The sequence below is a fragment of the Centropristis striata genome, chromosome 22 (assembly GCF_030273125.1).
Source record: "Centropristis striata isolate RG_2023a ecotype Rhode Island chromosome 22, C.striata_1.0, whole genome shotgun sequence".
Classification (NCBI taxonomy): Eukaryota; Metazoa; Chordata; class Actinopteri; order Perciformes; family Serranidae; genus Centropristis; species Centropristis striata.
Genome location: NC_081538.1, coordinates 7,902,290 through 7,924,300, shown reverse-complemented (window position 1 = coordinate 7,924,300; position 22,011 = coordinate 7,902,290). Strand labels below are relative to the sequence as shown.

Genomic DNA, 22,011 nt, shown 5'->3' with positions numbered 1-22,011 from the left:
AACGTCCTTTTTTTATACATACTTAACTTAATTTACACAGTGCCGTGGATACGCATTGTTCTGCTTTTCTCCCGATGACGGCTCGCCTTGTTAGTGACCTGTCAATCAAAGGTAGCCACGTCCCAAATCATACGATTCTTTATCTTCTATTTTCTTCTAAATGGGGCCATTATTTACACTATTAACATCAAATTGTCTTGAAGAAGATTTTTTACTAGTAATTGAGACCATATTGTTGTCCTAAAAAGATTCTGAGGTAATGAATCAAGTGAAAAGTTTTCTCATTTTGCATTGAAATGAATTGACGCAAATGCTTTTGCAGCCGACGTCAGCACCCCCTGTTGGAAGTTTTGGTAGAATGCAGAGGCACTTCCTGGAAGCTTGCCTGCAGGATATCATCTGGAGGTGCACACAACTCATGGGCTGTAGTAAATCATCTCATGAACCCTCAGATTAATGTTGTGACACTTTGGAGTAACCTGACCCCCAGCTTGGAAACCGCTGGACTAGCAACTACTGGTTTATAAAGTAGTTTAAACTAGCTGGATATAAAGCAGTTAAAAGTAGGACCACCTTAAGTAGCTTCAATGGCAAAATATTGCCTAAACATTGATGCTTCAGTGTTAGTCGCAAGCATTACTTTTGCTATCCAGGCAGATCCAAGGTCAGTTCAGACATCTGCTAAACATAATATTAATTTAGCTGCCAGCTCATGCATATCTGCCGCCTGCGTGATCGTATACAAATGACTGTGAGTTAGTGGTTGGAATCACCAAACATACTGTGTGTCCTTGCATGCCGTAGATCAGACAAATATTTTGCTGGGATTTAATTAATAAGCACTAATGGCTCTGTTAACACAGAACTGCACCAACCTGGGACTGTTGTCATTTATCCCTCCCTCTCCATCTGTCCTGCCTTATAAAGAAACAATGTCAGAAAAATCTTATTTATGAAAAGAAAGTGGGGCATTTCCTTGTGTCACAGTAAAATACTCAATGCCTTTGGGCTAACTTAAGAAAAGTTGGACCCAGTGCAGCTGTACTGTAAGAACTCTGTCTGTTTTGTGGGTTCAGATCTGCTGCTCAGCGCTCTGATACATTTTTTTAAGCAGTGTACTCATTACCATCCACTAATTGATTAAACAGTGCATTAATAAGTAACAACTCCCAAGCTCCATCCATATCTGTACAGGTATAAAAGCCCAAAATATACCCCAGGGTATAATTTGGGCTTTACCACTATCCTCTCTAATAGTCTCTAGTCTGTATTTCAATGTCCCAAGTTTTTTCCCATCATTATTTATATATTCTGGGCTGGACCAGACTTTATATCCCATGCCCCATTGTACCTCCTTGTGTTTTTCATAAATAAGGTAAATTGTAGAATATTAAATTGGATTATTGAGTAATAGATCAAATACAATTGCATATTTATATACCCCAGGGTATATTCTTGGCATATTTTGGACTAGCTCATTTTAACCCCGGGTATAGTTTTAGTAGGGGGGTTAATGTGGGCTGCTATACCGGGCTAAAAAGACCACAAATATATTTGTGCAGTGTGGTCCTAAACATTCAACACTTCATCAAAAAAAGTTATTTATTTGCTATTAATTATTAATTTGGTATTGAATGCATTAAAAATAACATAGCACATTTGTTGTAAAATTGTCCATCAAGGATAAATATCCATAAATTGGGGAAAGACCTCAGACCTCGCAATGGAAAAACATTCTTGTGCATGATTGAAAATGCATCACTTCATTAGTGTTACGTTGCAGGCGTGAGCCCTCAAAACCAGCAGCCACCAATTTTCGTCCAAACCAGTGGATTGGCTTTAGGGATGTCAATATCTCAGCAGTTGGAGGAATTGTTTCATGAAGTGGCTCAGAGTTCAGACAAAGGAGGAACACTCAGAAATGCAAAAAGAAGAGGCAAACAAAGCAAGCAATGAAGAACACCATGATGGAGCTGAGAGAGTGGACACAAGGCATTGTGGGAACTGACTCTGTGAACTTAACAATGATAACACCATTAGAGAGGGGAACATGTAGACCAGTGGGCTCTGTCCTGATGTGATGTATAGGGCAGGAAGATAGGGCAGCATTGAGTCTTGCTGAAAAGCCAATGCTGAAAAGTGCAACAGTCATAAGTCGAGCGGTGTACGGGACTTTGTTGTATTGTAAAATAGCCATTCGGAATTGTGCGGTGTATGGAATACGAATGTGCTAATAAAACTTGCTGAACAGAGTATTGAGTGCTTTGTGTTTGGATGTGTGTGAGGATGTGATCCCCTGCCATATCAGCAGTTTGGGTTTTCATTAAAATATGATGTATTAGACTATTGGATTGATTGCCATTTAAGTTGTTACAATTAATTCTACATTTTAACATTGTTGTTACAATTTATAATTAATTGTCATAATGTTGGATGTTAACATGTTTCTGTCAGCATTTTGCTCAAAGCACTAGTGCCAAAACTGGACTGTAGACTGTCAGTATTTTAATTCTGGCAGTAGTAAATCAATAGTTGTAATGACAGGACTGCAAACTCTTGTTGTGTTGATTGTGTTTTTCTGAAAGGTGGAATATTTTGAAGCTCAAGCAGTATTACTTTCTACTAATGATAACTTATAGTAATGTTTTGGCTACAGAAGGCCACATTTATACTTCAATATACATTATTTAGCACTCTGTGTATTCGTCCAGAATGGAATACTTTAATGTTCAGCGTTCTTTGGTTTAATGTGCCATTATAATTATTTACTTCAAATTAGCCTGTTGTTATGGTCTTTTGGAAAACTCTAGAATGATAACACTGTTTCAGAAAATGTATTTGGCATTGCTGTTCTTCAATATCAATGGCAGACATACACACAATGCCAATATATCTACAAAGCTGTTTTGCCGGTCAGAATTTAGTGTGGAAAGTATGTTCTTAAGTGCAAACCCTCACGTCTCTTCAACTGCATGCTGTCATAGGTTGCCAGGTCAGACAAGATGTATTCTTCTCAGCAGGATCTTGAAAATGAGTTAAGCCCAGGTATCTGTGATCTCATTCTTTCGGTCACTACCCAAAGCTCATGACCATAGGTGAGGGATGAAATACACTGCAACTGCTGTGATTTTTACTAACTCTAGCTACTTCTTCAGATATTTGCTCAGCATTAGCTGAAGGTGTTGGTGTTGTTCAACCTGGGTGTTTCAAGCCTACTTCATATTTTGCACGTCCATGTGTTCATGAGGGTCCACAATGGTCTATGTGGCGTTACTGTTGTCATCTGCCCATTTCTGTGAGGGTCTGCTCCAATTGTCTGTGTGCAGCCCCAAAAAAGTGACCATGCAGACTGTACATATAGACTGTACACATAGCACCCAAGCCGGCTCACATGCTCTGGTTCTCCACTCTAGTAGGCATGTCACGATAATTACTATATCGACTTTTTGTTCGATACATAAAAATAGACACAATAGTTTTTGTGGACTTGACAATTGTTGTTTATGTAAGCCATCAACATTTCCACCAGTCGCGCTGCTTCTGTCCCTCTCCTGTCGCCCAACCTGCTCTCTATGGGAGGCGCGGCTCACACACACAGTGTGGAGTCGACGATAGCCAGCTGAAGCATAGTGAATGTGTTACTTGAAGTTAAGGTTCCCGACAGCTGCACAATTCCAGAAATTTTGGTGAAATAAATGGAATTGGTGCCAAAGCCAGTGTGGTGTGGGAACATTTTAGATTTCACTGTTCAGCTCAGTAGCAGCACAACAACTGCGACCGCCGTCGCTAACTGTGCACAGCGTCCGCCACTGATCGTAAACAAACCGGCATGCTAACTGTACACAAAGTGTCCGCCATTGATCGTAAATGAACCGGCATCGCTAACTGTGCACAGTGTCCAGTGCTTGTTGTAAACAAATGGAGGTCGCTAAGCGAACACATACTGCGGTAGCACATACACACTGTACTGCTACAGAGCTAACTATGCAGCTTATTAGCATGGCGCAGCACTGACTGCCCTGCCTTTTAAAGGAGCCACGCCACTTATATAGTGGACGCATTATAACGCTGACTTTTTGTGCTATTTAAGTAATACTGCAAATGTTTGACAAGCAGTAGGAACTGCCAAAAAAATCTCTGAAGCTGCTGTTTGTATATTATTTATAATATATAATAATTGAATATTTATCTCAGTGCAATGTCTGTTAACAGAGCCCGAGAGTCTATTGTATTTGTTTTGATTGTAGTTTGTTTATTTATGTTTTATTTATCGTGGATGTTTTAATATTTATTTTCTACATTTCAATTCCAACGTTTACTTGAGATTTAAAAATTCTTTGCTGTGGAAAAGGATATACTCATTACATTTGTTTATGGTCATAGTTTTTGGGAAAATATATCGTCCTCCCGAAAATTTGTTATCGTGACAGGCCTACACTCTAGTCCAGTTGGTGGGGTATGTAGCTCTAGATGATAACTATTTGTATGCTTGTTTTGAAGTGCCGTTCTGTGAGGAAATCAACTGAGAAATGTTCTTGCGTGGAATGGCAGACCGACGCAGACCCTCAGTTATAGTATGAATAGACCTGCACTGTGCGTCTGCTTGACGGTACAATTCTGCAGCTGCGGAAATTGAAAGCTATGTCCGAGTCTTCAAGGTACATGTGCAGTTATGTATGGTGGGAGTAAGGTAGTAAATCTGTTGTAACACATCTAGTAGAGAAAGGATGAAAGCGGCGTGAAACGTATCAGTATTTCTGCAAATATGATTTTCAATTCAGCCCACGCTTGGCAGGATCTGAATGTGAATGCAGCAGTGTTTGCCTATTGTTTGTATTCAATATGCTCACACACACACACACACACACACACACACACACACACACACACACACACACACACACACACACACACACACACAGACAGACTAGCAGAAACATCCACAGTGCAGGTCTGAAAACATGCACACACTCCCTGCATCCAGTGTAGATTAAATGACTACAGTTCTGTTCTTCAAAGGGATTTGAACTGTTTACTAAGTCTTACGGTTACTGAGTGTGTGTGTGTGTGTGTGGGAGGATGTGCTTGAAAAATCTTCATTTGAAATCTCTGTCTTTTTTTTATTTCCAAACACATTAAATATAAATAAGTATGCCTTTCCATTTTAATGTAAAACTTTACCCGCCCACATTATCTTTCCTGAAAAAGACACCGATACATGTGCTGTGCTTTTCTTTTGCCTGCTAGATACTATGTAATATGTAATAGACTTTTTAATATTTTCTTCTAGCAGGGAAAGCACAGGTGAACTTAATAACTCAACAATGGCTCTAATCAAGCAAGCTGCTCCAGTGAGCCAGCATGCACAATACCTCCAAGGACCTCCCTGAAGTGGAATACAGCAATGATTAGCATTATTAAATAACTGCAACAATTGCTCGCTATCAGCCAAAATCAACAAATCCAAAAGAGCGATCAAGCTATAACACACTAAACAGATTAAACTACTATCTTAACACAGTTACATATATGTAAGTGTCATAGCAAAGGGTCTGAATACTTATCTGACATTTCAGTTTTTCCTATTCAATAAATTAGCAAAAATTTTAAAAATGATTTTCCTGCTTTGCCATTATGGTGTATGGAGTGTAGATTGATGAGGGGAAAAAAACATTTTAAAATGTTTAGCATAAGGCTGCAACAAAATAGAATCTAAAAAAAGTGAATACTGAATACTTTCTAAATGGCACTGTACATTGGAGCAGTTAAACGGGGTGATTCAGCTTTATTGTCTAATTATTTGTCAACCTCTCAAGTCTTCTTATGTTAATATTGACACAACAACCACACATTCATTAATTTTGGCTGTCTTGGACAGTAGTTATTTTGAGTGGACCTACAACAAAAAGACAACAAACAGACAGAAACCTCAAGTCTCAGGGGTGAATTCACAAAGAACGGATTGCACCCGCTGATAGCACCATGAAGTGCATGCAAGTGATGCACAATTCATAGTGCTATCAGCGGCTGCAATCCATTCTTTGTGAGTAACTAATGAATATCTAATGTTATTTAATGGTCTGTTTTCTTCTAGACATACAAAAAACACACACACACACAGTCCACTTTCACACAGTGAGCATATGTGAACGCATCGGAAGATGACATCATGAGAGTCAGACTACCTAAACAGTATTTTTTTGGAAATTTCTCATGTATATTTAAAAATGACACATTGGGTAGCGGAGAGGAGCGTCCTGCCTCTGGATCTCAAAATAAATGAGTTTGAGTCCACATCTCTCATAAATGCGCTACCATAAATGAGATACCACCAGCTCTCTGAAGAAGCTAATACTTTCACTCTAACTGCATGTGGCTATTAGAGCTGGTGTTTGGGAATTTGACTTTTTCTTGCAATGAGACTCATTTACATTGGATGGCACCAAATGTATGCATATAACCTATACATGCAAATGGAACCGGAGCACCGTGATGCAATTTGCTTGGTAATTCACCCTTTGTTGGTGCTTTACAGGGTTTGTTTTTGCCTTATTTGCACTTGTTTAGCGGCCGCAAAAGCCCCTCAATCTTTTTTCTGAATTTGCTCCTAAATGTAGGCCTTCAAGCTCACGTCTGAGTGCACCACACTGCACACAAATGCATATTTTCACAACTGGACGATTTGCAACGGCTTCTCCACACATGTAAAAGCTTATAAACAGATATTAAATGACCTCATGGTATAAAGCGTGAAAAATATGTGGAATAGGTCAAAGTTAAGAAAGGAAGCAAAGCATCAGTAATCAGAGTAGGAGGAACAATAGGAAGAGGAGTAGGAAAGCTGCCTGTGTAACAGCATGATAGTGTTCCTGTCTGTCAGCTTAGTGTCAGTGCCCTCTCTTCCTCTATCTCTCTCACTGAATCCCATGTCTCTATTGTAATCTGTCCCATATCCTCCTCTTCCCTGCTCCTTTATGTTCTAATGCTCGTACTACATATTCCTCTCAGGCAGGACTTGTGTGTGGGTGTCTAAATATTGTGAAAAGGAAACCCTTTACTGATGACTTTACATAAGACAGTAAATCTGTGAGTAGGCAGCAAAATACTGAAATGAAGAGAAGCATAGAGAGAATCTAAACATTGTTCACAGTATAAATGAACCACCTGTACTAATGACTTTATGTAATCTGTGAGTGGGCAGCGATACAAAAGTGTGGAAGAGGGGAAGAGCACAGAGGTGAGGAGAGGAGCTGTTTTCTAAGAGCAGATGAGTTCAGAGAAAGTCATGTCAGCCGCTTCTATCTACAATTTCATCCTTTCGGTCACTACCCAGAGCTCATGACAGCAGGTGAGGGTTGGAACATAGATGGACTTTTAAAGCTTCGATTCCTGGCTTAGCCTCTTCTTTACTACGACAGCACAATATGATGTCTGCATCACCACTCCGTTACAAACCGATCCAATGCTTGGTTTTGTAAAAAATCACCCGTTCGTTGATTGGAAGCCCAAGAGCAAACACACACTGGAGATAAAGTAAGGTCTCAATACCGGCCTTTATTTTTGATCACAGGTAAAATTATGCAGATCTGGTCTCAGAATAACATCATTCTTGCAGAAAGTCAGTTAGAATGAGCCAGGAACACTATAAAAGTTTATATATTTTTTTCATCTTGGGCTAAGCCTGCCCTCGTGTAGCTAAGAGTCTAAACATGACAGCTGAGAACCCAAACTGTGCCCTTGAACATCTATGAGAAAAAGATTACAACATCACAAGCAAGGTGGAAAGTCATTTTTACTCTACACAGCATTATAATTATCCATATATAACAGGTTTATAAGCCTGATAGAACCACATCATCTGCAAAGAGCAGAGACGCATTCAGAGCTTACCAAACAGAACCAAGCTGGGACCGTTTCATCACGTGTTTCAAACTGTAATGTCTGAGAGTTGTCAATAAGTTGTCAATCTACAGCCAGTCTATGGCCTCACATGCTGTTGGAGTATAGATGCCATAATAATGGGAAGATAAGACAGGAGAGACTGTTTGAGAAGAGATGGGGAAAGAAGAGCTATGGAGAAGACGATGAGTACTTCTGAGATCAGAAAGGTACAGGGAACAGAATGAGTAATTTCTGAGGAGGACATGAGAGAAGAGGAAATACAAGTGAGAAGATGAAGTACATAGAAGGAAGGCAAGCATTTTGAAGCTGCGAGAGAAGAGGAGGGGGGAGTAGTACGTCTCCCAGAAGAGGAAGCGAGAAGAGAGGATGTATAAGAGGACAAGAGGACAGAATACATGTTCTTGGAGAGGAGTAGTTGCAAGAGGAGAGGGCAGAAGAAGATTCAATGAAAAAGTGATGACTGGAGTAAATAACAGAAAACAGAGAAGGTTTGGAAAAGGAGAGAGGGAGAGATGAGCTTAGAAAAGAAAGGCTGACAGGAGATTAGAAAGGGGAGTGGGGAAGATAAGAGGGGTGGAGTGTGTTTTGTCCATCCAGAGACAGCTGGTTCTGCTCTCTCTCTCCCTCTCTCTGCTTATCACTAGTCTCTCTGACTCAGTCTGCTCAGTGCAGGGCTTTTAGCTATGTGCTGTGAGTATTCCTTGTTTACTGTTTACAGTATATGAAGACAAGCTTGGCTCTGTTGGACCTGTTCTCTGCCAAGCATCCTCTCAGAAGTACACATGGAGCCACGAGTGAGACAGTTAACCTTCTATGAAGACTGTTTGATAGAAGTGTAGAGGACGCTGGTATTTACTGTTCGCAGTTCTCCACCAGAAAGAAATAACTAAGACCTGTGATTGTTTAAGGCCATTCAAGGTTTAGCACTCTCCTTGTCCACCACGACCTGACAGTAGCATTCGCCACCACGATCACGTCATCCTCCTTTACCCCCCTGCGACCTGTGGTGTCCCCCAAGGATCAGTCCTTGGCCCCACCCTGTTCACCCTTTAAACGCTCACCCTTGGCAGTGTCATGTAATTTTATTCCACTGCTATGCTGATGACACTCGGCTTTACCTAAATACAAATCCAACCCCCTCCGCGCACCTGCCATCATCCTCCATGAGCAGCATCACCTTATCGAATCTCAGCATCAGAATAGACCCTCACATGACCTTTGTGGCCCACGTTAAACATCTGTGCAAAAACTCACTCTACCAAACATTGCCAAACTCCGTTCCACACTCTTCCTGTCAGATGCTGAAAAACTTGTTGATGCCTTTGTCTCCTCCAGCCTGGACTACTGCAACGCACTTCACACCGGGATGCCTAGCAAGAGCATCCAGCGCTGCTAGGATCCTGATCAGAGTGTGAAAACACAAACACATCACACCCATCCTTCAGAAACTACACTATCTCCTTCAGGATTCAATACAAGGTCACCCTTATCACCTACCAGTGCATCCATGGAACTGCCCATCCTACCTCAAAGAACTCCTCACCCCACAATCCTCCACATGAAACCTCCAATCTGTGAATACTTACCTCCTCCAACCCCCCAGGACTCCATACCATGGGAGACTGGGCCTTCTGCTCCACAGCTCACAGTCTGTGGATGCTTTATTCTTACCCTCAACTCTGTAGCACTTTGAGATTTTATCAAAAATAATTAGATTTGTTCAATATAATGACGATAGTATTCCTGCTGCAGAAAAAGTAAAACATAATTCAGCTCTTTAATGATGACCCCATGCTTTAACACTGTCAACAATAAGGAGCCCTGGAAAGGAAAAAATACATGCTTTATTGCTTCTTTTAGCATTTACCTGAAAACTTTCATAGCAATGGTTTAATAAGGAGAATGTGACAGATTGAGACAGATTCCTTAGCAATCTCATCTCATTGATTGAAAAAAATGATTTCATTCATTCATTGGACAGGTCTCCAGACCATCACAGGGCTGACACATAGAGACAGACAACCATTCATACTCTCATTCACTCCTCAAGGAAACTTTGGGAGTGAATAGGAGTCACTTTTGTTGGCCTTTTAGTTTGTTTTTTTTGCTGTTGAATGAATGAACTTGTACGAATGAATAATTGAAAGAATGCTTTACCTGTTCACTGTGTTACGTGCTCAACATGGAAGCTAACAGCTTGTCTCTCTTTCTTTTCTTTCTTTGTCCATCTGCTGTACAACCCCATCACACCTGCTCACCAGGTAAGACATTTTTTGTTTTTGGACTATAATGGCTTTCTGCCCAGGCTCGCAGATCTGATGCATGCTGGGGCAGAATTATCAATGTGTTTGTGGTAGTGGTGCTGCTTTTATTTTGTTCTTTAGAGTCAAGTCACACTTGTGTCACAGTCTGTTGCAGTATGCTGTTGCTGCTCCTGGTGTATGTGTGTTAGTATTTGAAGCTTGCTGTCTTGGTCTTTTGCCTGATTCCGGTTCAGAGAGGAGCAAGGTGCAACACTAGTAATGCCATGTTGGTCAGTTGGCCCAGTACTATTTTTGCAATAATGATATTTTTGACGATATTACAACATACTGAAAAATATATAGAAAATATGATTTTTTTTGTCTGTATAAATAAATAAATAAATAAATAACCTACAACAAAATAAAATAAATCATACATCTAAAATGTAGTGTAAATTGCAAATCTCAACAGTTGGCAAATGCAAAAAAAAATACTCTTGACTTTTGAGTATTAGCAAATAATAAAAATAATCATCTAGAGGGTCAAGGGGCATGCCCCCCCCGGGACAATTTTTTGTACATTTTTAAGTAAAATGCATCAATCTCATCTACTTTGAGAGCAAAATGAGAGCAAACACCTCACGTGACATTTTTAACAGTCAACAGGGTTTTCCACTAGGACATGGAGTAGCCAGACAGTGTAAAAATATAGCTGGCTAGGGGGGTTCGGGGGAATGCCCCCCTGGAGAATTATTTTTCATTGAAGCCAAAATTTGGTGCCTCTCACACATTCTAATGCCAATTTTCCATCATATACACTGATCTTAATTATTGCCTATTATTATTGTAAAGGAGAATAGGTTCTTGTATGTTTTATTTAAGGCATCTTATTTTGACAGTCTTCTTGTAAATTTTGTGGTTGATTCTGTTAATACACTGTGCTCTTATTTTGAAAGCTGCATGTGTTTAGCGACAGGAAGTAATAGTAGCTTTTTGTGATTAACAAAACTTTAATTGTAAGCTAATGTTAGCTTGTGGATAACGAACAGCATAATGCAGCAGTGTGTTTGGACCTCTTACTGCCTGGAGAGGTTGATAGTATTTAGTTTGCCGCATGCACACACAGACACACACGGAGAGATGATGTGGGGACGGGACTGATACAGACACGTAGGCATGTTTCTCTGCCATACTTGAATTGTTTTGGAGTGCAGTGCGGAGGGCAGCTTGGTATATTCAGTGTGTGTGTAAAAGTATGAATGCAACAAAAAATAAGTTTGTATTATGAATAGTATATATAAATATACTTTCAGTAGCTTGAAATGTGATGTTAGCGCAGCACAGGAGACTATGGCGGGCCGCCACAGTGTAGGTAATTAATGGGAAACCCTTACGCCACTATGTCACCCCTACTGTGAATTAAGGATTAATTTCATACAAATTAGAGTTGGTGGTTGTTTAAAAAGTGAATGACTTAACTAAGGTTTTGGTGAGTTTGATTTAATTTCTTTCCAGTTGGAATCAAGTGTGTTTTAAATGCTTGAGTGGGGGGATTGACAATGTTAGTTTACTGAATAGCAAATTAGCTGCCTGGCTGCATCCTATTCATTCATTCATTCAGTATCGTTAACCGCTTATCCGCACTGGATAAGGCACTGGATAAGGGCTGGAGCCAATCTAACTATCAAAATATCGCAGGGCTGACATATAGACACAGACAATCACGCTGTCATTCACACCTACGGGCAATTTAGAGTCTACAATTACACCTAAGTGCATGTTTTTGGACACGAATTGTACATAGTGAGTTCTTCCATGTATTCTGCCTGGTGACATTCAGTGCTCTGATAGCTTTGTTTACACATGGAACATTAAATCATGAGAGGAAGAATCGACTCTAAAATGACATCCACGTCCAGCTGTTACAGAGCAAATGTAAACATGCTGAAATGTGAACATAGTTTTCATAAATGATGAGTTTTCCTTCTTGGACCATCCCAGACAGAGATTGACTGTTGCATGCTGTTGTCCAGAGAGAGGAGTAAACACACACAGCATCAGAGAGCAGAGATAATTAGCTCATCTCTTTTTGTTTCACTCCCACTCTGCCTTCCAGAGGGACAAGTGGAGCATGACTATATTTAGGGCTGTTTGTAAGACTCCAGGAGTCACCTGACTACCACACACACACACACACACACACACACACACACACACACACACACACAGAGCTAACAAAATGAATAAACTCTGGAATTGACTGCAGTGGGAGTAGAGAGACATCTGGACACAGAAATTAATTAGTGTAATTATTTAATGATAAATGATGCAGAGTTATTGCCTCTTACCTCGATTCTGGCCTGTTTTTTGAGTTGTAACTAACTGCACTCACCTTCAGGAAATGAGATGCTGCCTTTCAAGGTGAAGTTTGAGCTGATTATTATTATGAGACTAGATGATCCTAGAATAACAATTTATTTGGGGAGTCATAACAAAGTCACGATTCCTTCTGGAAGTCTGTATTGTGAGTATCCATAAATTGGGTTTACTGAAGCTTATTAACTTTTCAAGAGAAATATCAACCTGGAGAAAAGGTGAAACACTCTCAAGAACATCTGAGCCTTACAAACAGACATGAAGAGCTGCACGATTAATCTATTGATCAACAATCTGTGTGGACATAGGGCTGGGCAATATATCAATATAAAAAATTATATTGATATATTTTTAAATGTGATATGAAATTAGAACATATCGCATATATCGATAGAGTTCAAATTTGTGCTGTCATCCTTGTGATCCATAGGGTTTTTTATTTAAATGTGCACTTTATGGAGCTTTGATTAAAAAAAAAAAAAAAAAACAGGTACTCCTGTTCATTTATTTATGTTCACTTGAATAAACGGTTTCAATAAAACTACTTGTGACATGTCATATTTGGCTTTGACTGAACATTTGCTCTCACTTTGCGATAAAAATATCAGGATATATGTCGATATTCAACCTAAATATATCAGGATTTAACTTTTGGTCCATATCACCCAGCCCTAGTTAGACATAGTGTATCGACGCGTCAACCTATCTATGTGCGGACTCCTTACTACCCCTGCCCATAATAAAAAGATGACCAATCAGTCTCTGTTTATACAGTTAAACATGTGCTGTGTTTGGTCATCTGATTAGCGTCACGCAGGCAGAAAGGTGGAAAATGGAGGATGATGACGTGCAAAATAAAAGTCGATACATCAAACAGCAACACAATTTGTCTCAGCACCTGAAACAGCACAGAGAAAAATGTGATGAGTGCATGAAAGTAAAATATCTATTTTGGACATAGACTTAACTTTTCCATTGGTAAGTTAAATTGATTTGATGTGTTTTATCGCAGTTTTATCTTTCTGTATACACAAAAGAAAAACAACCTGACCCATTTCTAGCTATATAACAGCACAACAGTCTGAAAAGTTGAAAAGTATATTTTATTTTTATTATTTGAGAAATATTGACAAAAATGCCTTTAGTTTTGAAAAGTTTATAATTAATTTCTACTTTGAAAACAGTACTGTACTGTTTTTTTGTGTTTTGTATTTTATGACCATTTAACTTTGTATATGAGCTGAAAAAAATACACATACACACACACACACACTCAAAGTTTTAAGTAATCTGTGCGATCACAAATCACAATAGTGTCCCCAATATCACTTCAGTCATGCAGCCCTAGTAGGGAGCAAATAAAACTGTTTTTGTTACAATTTTTTGCCTCCTCCTGCTAGGCAAAGTCAATACAATGTTCTTTGTTTTGGTGAGTCATGTAGTGAAGAGAATGGTGTATCCAGTAGAGGCTACGAGTGGGGTCATCCACATCAGCAGCTTATAAAGTGTTTCTGTCTCCTGTCCATCTCACTAAGCAATCCCAGTGGGGGAAGCTGCTTTGAAACTGCTGTTGAAAGTAGTTCAGACACAAAACAAAGTGGCTGTAAACCATATTCAGAGTATATCGATTGCTTCTGCACAGACCTCAACATGGCAGCATAGACCGTACAGAAATAATGGACGTAGTCACGGTGACATCCCCCATTGGTTTGTGCACTGCCCATTTGAAGCATCAAGTTCGGCCTTACGGTTGTGGCCATCTTGCTTTATGTACATCGCCATCTTTGTTTTTTGAAACCGGGAGAGACCATATTTGACTGGGGAGGAGCGAGGACGGGTGTATCTATTTCTTCACGCTAAAACAAAATGCACGTTACTTACTGCAAAAATTGAAGAGCTGACTCCTTGGAGTGCTTTACATGAACAAAATGTTCACATAAAATTTAATAAAAACAAAACACAATGAAAAGATCAAAGTTCAGAGAGGAAAACGAGGCAAAGAAGTTAACAGCTGTTTAGATGTACACAGTGTTGTGGAAATGCATTATTCTGCTTCTCTCCCGATGACAGCTTGCAGTGTTGGCAACCTGTCAATCAATGGTAGTCAAGCCCCAAATCATAAGCTTCTTCATAGTCCATTTTCTTCTAAATGGGACCATTATTTACACAATTGACATTGTTTTGTCTTGAAGAAGATATTTTTTACTAGCGATTGAGACCATAATGTTGTCACAAGAATTTTTTCTGAGGTAATAAACAAGTAAGAAGTAGTCTCATTTTGTATTCCGATAGATATTGCCATTGGCGACCACAACAAATGTAGGCTCAGTGATCAGAGCAGAGTGACCGCAACTGGGACACACACAAGGACTCACAAGCACATTTGGCTGGACCAGCTACCACAATCATTTGTTGTTGTTTGTTGTCAACAAAAAACAGAGAGGCTCAGATAAAGGACTTCATCCTTTGGTTAAGACACCATACCTCAACTATATTTTTTACATAGGAAATAGATGTTCACTAATATATTCATGTTCTGAGTGTCATGTACAGAACCTCCAGTAACCAAACACATTTATTATTCAGTGTAATTCATTTTTCTTTTCTCTTTTCACACTGGAAAACATGGCACATTTTTGTTAAATTGCTCTGCTACCTGAATGCTATTATGAAAGTGATAAACAAGCAGCGTGGCTATTGTCCTGCACTGATCAGTTTCCTCCAACTCTGAGAGACGTGCGTATGATGCAAATCAAGATGCAATTTCATTACACTCTGTCTATTTTATTTTCTTACAAAGTGATCGAATTCATCACTCATAGATGAATAAGGCCTTTTCCTTGAAAAGTACTTTTATCTAATGGACTTCTGATCTGAATATGCCTGATAGTTTGGGGTTTAGGATAGCTGGATCTGACTGCAATGCTAGCCCCTTTCATAGTGCGGTCCTGCAAATGTCTCGTTATATTGCCGGAAAGATCTGTGCCATCTTTTACCCTTAGCGTGTTCATAGTGATCCCGTGAGGGCGTGCAGTGGCGGTTCTAGACCGGTTTTACTGTGGGGGCCAAGCAGGGGCCAGTGCTTAATCTGAGGGGCACATTAAAAAATAGCAAAGGTGATATTTAAGCATTCAAACCGTTATTTTAGCATATTTAAAAATCTAATTTAAGTATATTTGGAATAGACTTACCAACAATAACAACTATTTTTGTATGACAATGGCATTTCTCATTCTTGTGCACAATTACTTTTTTAAAATTTTGAAAGTGCAGTACAATGAGAATGATCTTTTCTTTATATACACACACTTTTATTGCACAATTAAACTATCATACAATGTACATATTTTGGGCTCCTTTTGTGTACAATGAGATATTGTTTGAACAAAAAATAGGTGAGAGTTGTTCTGTTGTTCATCGTTATAAATTGATCATTTTATTATTAATTTGACACAAGGGCCACAGCAAGGGCCAAGGGCTTCTTCACAGGGGCTGTGGCCCCTGTAGGCCCCTGTGTAGAACCGCCACTGGGCGTGATATTTCAAAGTGCAGTCCGGCGTCGCGGAACGAGGTGGGAGGATAGTGGGAGGAGATGATAGTGATGTGGGACAGAGCAGCAACAGTGCTGCAGTAGCACAGTGCTATTAGGCTACACAGTTAGCTCTGTAGCAGTACAGTGTGTATGCGCTGCAGCAGGATGTGTTCACTTAGCGACCTCCGTTTGTTTACAACAAGCAGTGGACACTCAGTGGACAATTAGCGATGCCGGTTTGTTTACGATCAGCTTTGTACACTTTGTGCACAGCATCCGCCGCTCATTGTAAACAAACCAGCATGCTAACTGTACACAGTCAGGGACGGCGAACACAGCTGTTGTGCTGCTGAACTGTGATTCGTTCACTATCGGACCAAATAGGAGGTGTATGTTAAACGTCACGTGCGACATCAATTATCCCGGCTTGCCGCGGTGGCCCGTTCATAGTGGTCCCACTTCCAACAGTCCCAACAATTTTTCGCCTCTGTGACTACCTCTGAAAGGCATTGGTGAGATTGGTGGGATCATTTGGTCTCGGCATCCTGCCTCGGGCACGTTCATAGTGGAGGCGAGACGTTACAGAGCTGTAAATGTACCGGCATGAAACGGCACTATGAAAGGGGCTATTGAGACAGTGCCGTCCTCAGTTGGTTGGACGATTAAATGGATGGACCTCCAACCTGGTGTGAATGAAGGGATAGTCTTGTGGACTTGTAGTTTTCGATTTTTCCTTTGTTTTAGGTAATGCATTACTTTACTTGATTAATCCCAGTAGACAGTAATTCATTCATTTTTAGCAGTGCCTGAAAAAGAAACTCGCCCTTACAGCTCCTGTGTGCTGCAGAATGTAAACTATCAGACGGACAAACCAGTTATTCTGCTTACATTTCATCCTGTGTCTGGCTGTCCGAGGTGCTTCTGTCAGCCACTGCACAGAAGAAAAAAGGAGCCAGAACACAAATTCAACAGCTGCATGATCATCACATGTGTCTTGGGTATATTAAAATGAATATGTATATCTCGTATGCCCCCCCACCCAAGAGAGGAAACAATGGAAAAAGAGCCCTCTGCCATTTAGTTCTGTGCAGGATTTATTGGAAAGGAGGTGGCCATTATCATGTTAGCGAGCTGGTCTGACTGATAATGACTGGGCTGTTATCTTGTTAGGAGATGGATTGCTAGTCACAATAGTCTAGACGTTGTGGGTTTAAGGTCAGACAACAATGTGTGGAAATGTGAAATGTATAATAGTTTAAATCCACAAGGTATGTGGCCCTGTCTGACCTGTTTAACTGTGATGCCTTCACTTCTGTCTGCTTTTCAAAGGCTCACATCAGCCATCACCATGAATACGTATGCTAGGAGGCCTTTACAGACCTGCTCTGTAAGATATTTAGCTGGTTACCATTTTGCTATTTCCTTAAAGTGTAAAACTTAATGACAGGGAGTGAGGAGACAGCCATAATTTGGAGTTTGAAAAGCATGACCTAGTTATATAAGAAGGCTTAACCTGCACCTGCTCTCTAAGTGTAAGGGCTTCTTGCCTTTACTTAGCTTGTGTTTTTTGAAATGCAGTGTGACAAAGAAGATAGTTCCTGTAATGAAACACAGAGAGAAGAAGATGAACTGCATCAGCACAAAGGAACAGTATGACACCAGGCATAGATAGGCTTCCTGTAACAAAACTTTTTTCTTGAAATATCGCCCAGCCCTGTATCAGTGGTAGAAAAATGTCTTAAAACGACATCAACGATATTATTGTTTATCGTGATATTTTCAGATAAAATTTATCGTCCTAAAAAATATGTTATCATGACAGGCCTAGCCTTTGGTCACTTTAGCGTTGACTTCAACACTTAACCCTTTATCAGGCAAAGAACTATATTTGGTAGTTAGAGTCAGGTAATATTTCGAGAAAAAAGTTACAAATTTACTAGATTAAAGTGGCAAATCTACAAGAAAAAAAGTTGCAGATTTAAGAGATTTAAAGTGGCAAATCTGTGCAAAAAAAGTTGCAGATTTACAAGAAAAAAATGGGAAAAAAGCAACTTTTTTTCTCCCAGATTCACCACTTTAAATCTCTTAAATCTGCACATTTTTTTCTCGTAGATTTGCCACTTTAATCTCGTAAACTTTTTTCTCAAAATATTATTTTCGTATGTTTTTTTTTTAACACATTCTGGCAGTATGTAATATCCTCCAATATTCTCTAGGGTTGAAATTTGGAATTTGCAAGTATTTCAATGAGTGTCCAATTAAGGGTTAAAGTGGTGAATCTGGGAGAAAAAAGTTGTTTTTTTCCCACTTTTTTCTTGTAAATCTGCGACTTTTTTCGCACAGATTTGCCACTTTAAATCTCTTAAATCTGCGACTTTTTTTCTTGGAGATTTGCCACTTTTTTCTTTGAAATATTACCTGATGATACCAAATATAGTTCCTTGCCTGATAAAGGGTTAACCCTGGTGGTTGCCTGTTTCTCTACTTTGCAGTGGTGATCCACTTACCTCAAAGTTAAAGCCCTATTTTCCTGCAGTCTTTATTTTTCCAGCCCTGCAAACTCAACCTATACTCTGTGAAGCCACCATCAGAGGTCTGTTTGGCTCACACAGTGTCACATCCAAACAGGGGAAATGTCCTTCTTCACTGCTGTGTATTGCTAGATGTTGACATCTGCATTTCACTGACGGATGACTGGATTGAGTGGAATTTAGAGCTTGAATTAATTAACAGGCTTTCCAGGTCTCCCTTTCTCATCAAACCTTCCCCTGTATCTGTGCTTCACTTTTTCTCTTTCCGTTTCACTCACCCCATCTCTCCCTGTGTGTATGAGCAGTCCATTAAGGCTGACATGTCTCCTCAGACTCACAGCCTTACATGGAGAGAGAGAGAGCTGGAGAGAGTCAGGCAGACAGGTAGACAGAAGCAAGACACTTGACCTCTGGCAGCCTCAGCAGGCTGTTGTTGTAGCGGGCAGCTCCCAGGAGGAAATATGTCTGAACAAAAAAGAAAAAGAGGATTCATGCTTGCTCAGCCATCCCTGGATCAATAAAGATGAAAAGCATATAACCAGAGGGGACGGACATCAATAATATAGGAAGAACGTAGGATTGAGTTCTTAGCATTGCTGTTAGCATGTAAATACAGCTGCCACAGCAATTTCTTATCAAAGCCTGAGCCAACCAATAAGCCTTGGGCTGGTGTTTTTAACATGTCAGAACATCAGATTACAATTTTCAAAAATGTAAAAATGAAAAAAAAAAAATGCATATTTTTTACCCACGGGGCCTGTTGAAATTTTATGCACACTTGTACTGCTTAGTGCATAAAATGCGCTCCTAAAAAGCAAGCTATAAAAAAAACATTATACATTATGATTCTATTTTCCACTTTCATTGTACTGATTATTTTTCACCTACATCTGACCTAATAATTGATATCATACACTTATGATTTTTAAAAAAAGATTTTAACCCTTTAAATGCCATGTTTTTGTCAAAATATCACCATGTTTTTAGATGGAAAAAAATTAAAATTATTTTTCTGAATCATTTTCAGTATACTCCATGCAAAGTAAAAAAAAAAGAAAAGTTGAATTATTGCAGTCTGCAACTTGTCAATGATTAGCAGCAACACTGATTTTGTTGCATTATTGATTTTTGTGCAGGGTCAAATACTCACACTTACTGCTTAGTGCACAAAATGCACTCCTAAAACGCAAGCTATAAAAAAATATCATACATTATGATATTCTACTTCGATTTTTTCCCCTCTACATCTGACCTGATTTTTGATATTAAATACTAATTGATTTTTGAATATTTTAACCCTTTATATGCTAGGTTTCTGTCATGATGCCAACATTTTTATAGACCTGGCTGCAATCACAGCTGTGTAAATAACTATTTTTTTGTCATGAGTTTGTCATTGTTTGTCATTTTATTTGAGGCAATACATGCTTATGTGTATGGATTGTGTGTAAAATGGCATGTTTTTTCTCTATATGCTGAATATGGTCAAAATAACGCAATCTGGTGAAAAGTCGTAAAAATGATCAATTCCAAGGCCAAAGCCCAGATTGACACCAAGATTTAATAAAAATGCATGTATTATGCTTAATGTAAGTGATATAAAAAATTGCATTTTGTTTGTACACAGTGTATTTTAGCCTTACTGCAGGAGCTAAGCTGGAAATAACAAGATCAAATAAAAATACACAATCCTGCCAAAATTCATGCCAAATGCATGAACACAGCCAAAATTATTAACAAATGAAGAATAAAAAGCTCGTAAAATGCGCTCAACCTGGGCCAGTTCAGTGTGTTTTTAAAACTTGTTGCATTGCATGCAACCCTGCATTTGTATCAAAATCAATAAAAAATGTATTTTATTTGTATTCATTCATTTTTTGTTAGCATTATTGTTTGGTCTAAGCACAGCCTTAATGTGATGAACACTTCATGTACAATCGCATCACCACTGGAATTTGTCAGTTTGATAACATGTTAGGCTATAGTGTCTGCAAAAAAAGAAGCATGTATTGTTTTTTAAAGACAAATGGTGAGGTGAGAAAATAATAAACATATAAGTTGACTGAGAATGTCCATGAAGTAAGAAATAAATAGAGGAAGAGCAGGGCAGTTAGAAACCTTGTTATACATATATTGAGTGTGACACATCACCTACTTTGACACGGTAATATCTGACTTGCAAATTAAATGATATTCTTCATAAGTCCTCATCTTTCCTTAGTTTGTCTGGAGAAAATTGCAGCATTTCATTTTCATTCTGTGGTCAACAGGAGTCAGTGAGCAGCAGACTCCTTTGTCCTCCTGTTAGAATGAAAGCCTTCAATTTAAAAGCTTTCAACAGTCGTTATGGTCTGAGTGCCTGCAGGATTTGACCTGTCGAACTTTGAACAGCCCGTCGCCTTTTTCTGGTCTTCATCTGATGTTTTACTGCAGTCTAATTAGTGATCATTAAAGAGAAGAGTAGCTACACAGGCCTGGAGCCTGGAGTGTGTGCTGAGAGGAGCACTTCTATTGATCTGACCCTGGATGGGCATCTGTATGTATGTGTATGTGTGTGTTGGATGGCTGTACAAAGACAACACATTTTCAACAGGATATGATGTACGTACAAGTGTGTGTGTGTGTGTGTGTGTGTGTGTGTGTGTGTGTGTGTGTGTGTGTGTGTGTGTGTGTGTGTGTGTGTGTGTGTGTGTGTGTGTGTGTGTGTGTGTGTGTGTGTGTGTGTGTGTGTGTGTGTGTGTGTGTGTGTGTGTGTGTGTGTGTGTGTGTGTGTGTATTGATCAGTATTGTTTGTGCATTAAGCATGTTGGTGTGTATTTGTGTGAATTAATGATGTTGCCAGTAACCAACAGATGGTAACAGATGTGAGGTGTTGGCCACAGGTCTGTGTGTTCCCACTAACTGTGTGTGTGTGTGTGTGTAGTGTGTTCCAGCACCTGCAGGGCTTACAGATTGAAAACAAGCAGTCCATATGATAGAATAGCCAACAAGTGGGATCAGCGTGTGTGTGTGTGTGTGTGTGTGTGCGACTCCTGGAGTTTCCTCATTATTCCCTGTGTCTGTGTCTGTCTGTTCTCTGGAATGCAAAAAATGAATGAGTGGTGTCCCATTGTGTATGTTTTATAAACCTCCATAAAATGTTTCTGGAATGAGGAAACATATCCATATGAACAAACTTTATTATATATTATATTACATTTAAACACATGATATTTTATAATTACACTTTATTTTCAAGTCTGTAAAATGTATTTTATTTCCTATATGTTTCCTGGAAATGGCTGTGGAATTTGGCACAAATTAAACTGATGAATATAGATTACACTTCCAATAAAGAATTCCAATGAAATGGTAGCAGATAACATAAATGATTAATGGTCATCTGAACATGCAAAAATATAAAATGTGTCTACAGGCAAACAGACAA

General features: G+C 39.3%; 1 protein-coding gene across 4 annotated transcripts in view; it reads left to right on the top strand.

The window, feature by feature from the left end:
- LOC131960517 (pleckstrin homology domain-containing family A member 5-like) overlaps positions 1–22,011 on the top strand; it is a 241,091-nt gene that overhangs the window by 28,868 nt on the left and 190,212 nt on the right. Inside the window, exon 4 of one of the 4 annotated variants that reach the window (XM_059325756.1) lies at positions 10,164–10,256. The exons of the other annotated variants lie outside the window; for them this stretch is intronic. Coding sequence (XP_059181739.1) covers positions 10,164–10,167 — 4 coding nt within the window. The 3' untranslated portion in view covers positions 10,168–10,256. Of the gene's footprint in view, positions 1–10,163; positions 10,257–22,011 lie in introns of those variants that run through there. 4 annotated transcript variants of the gene reach the window in all.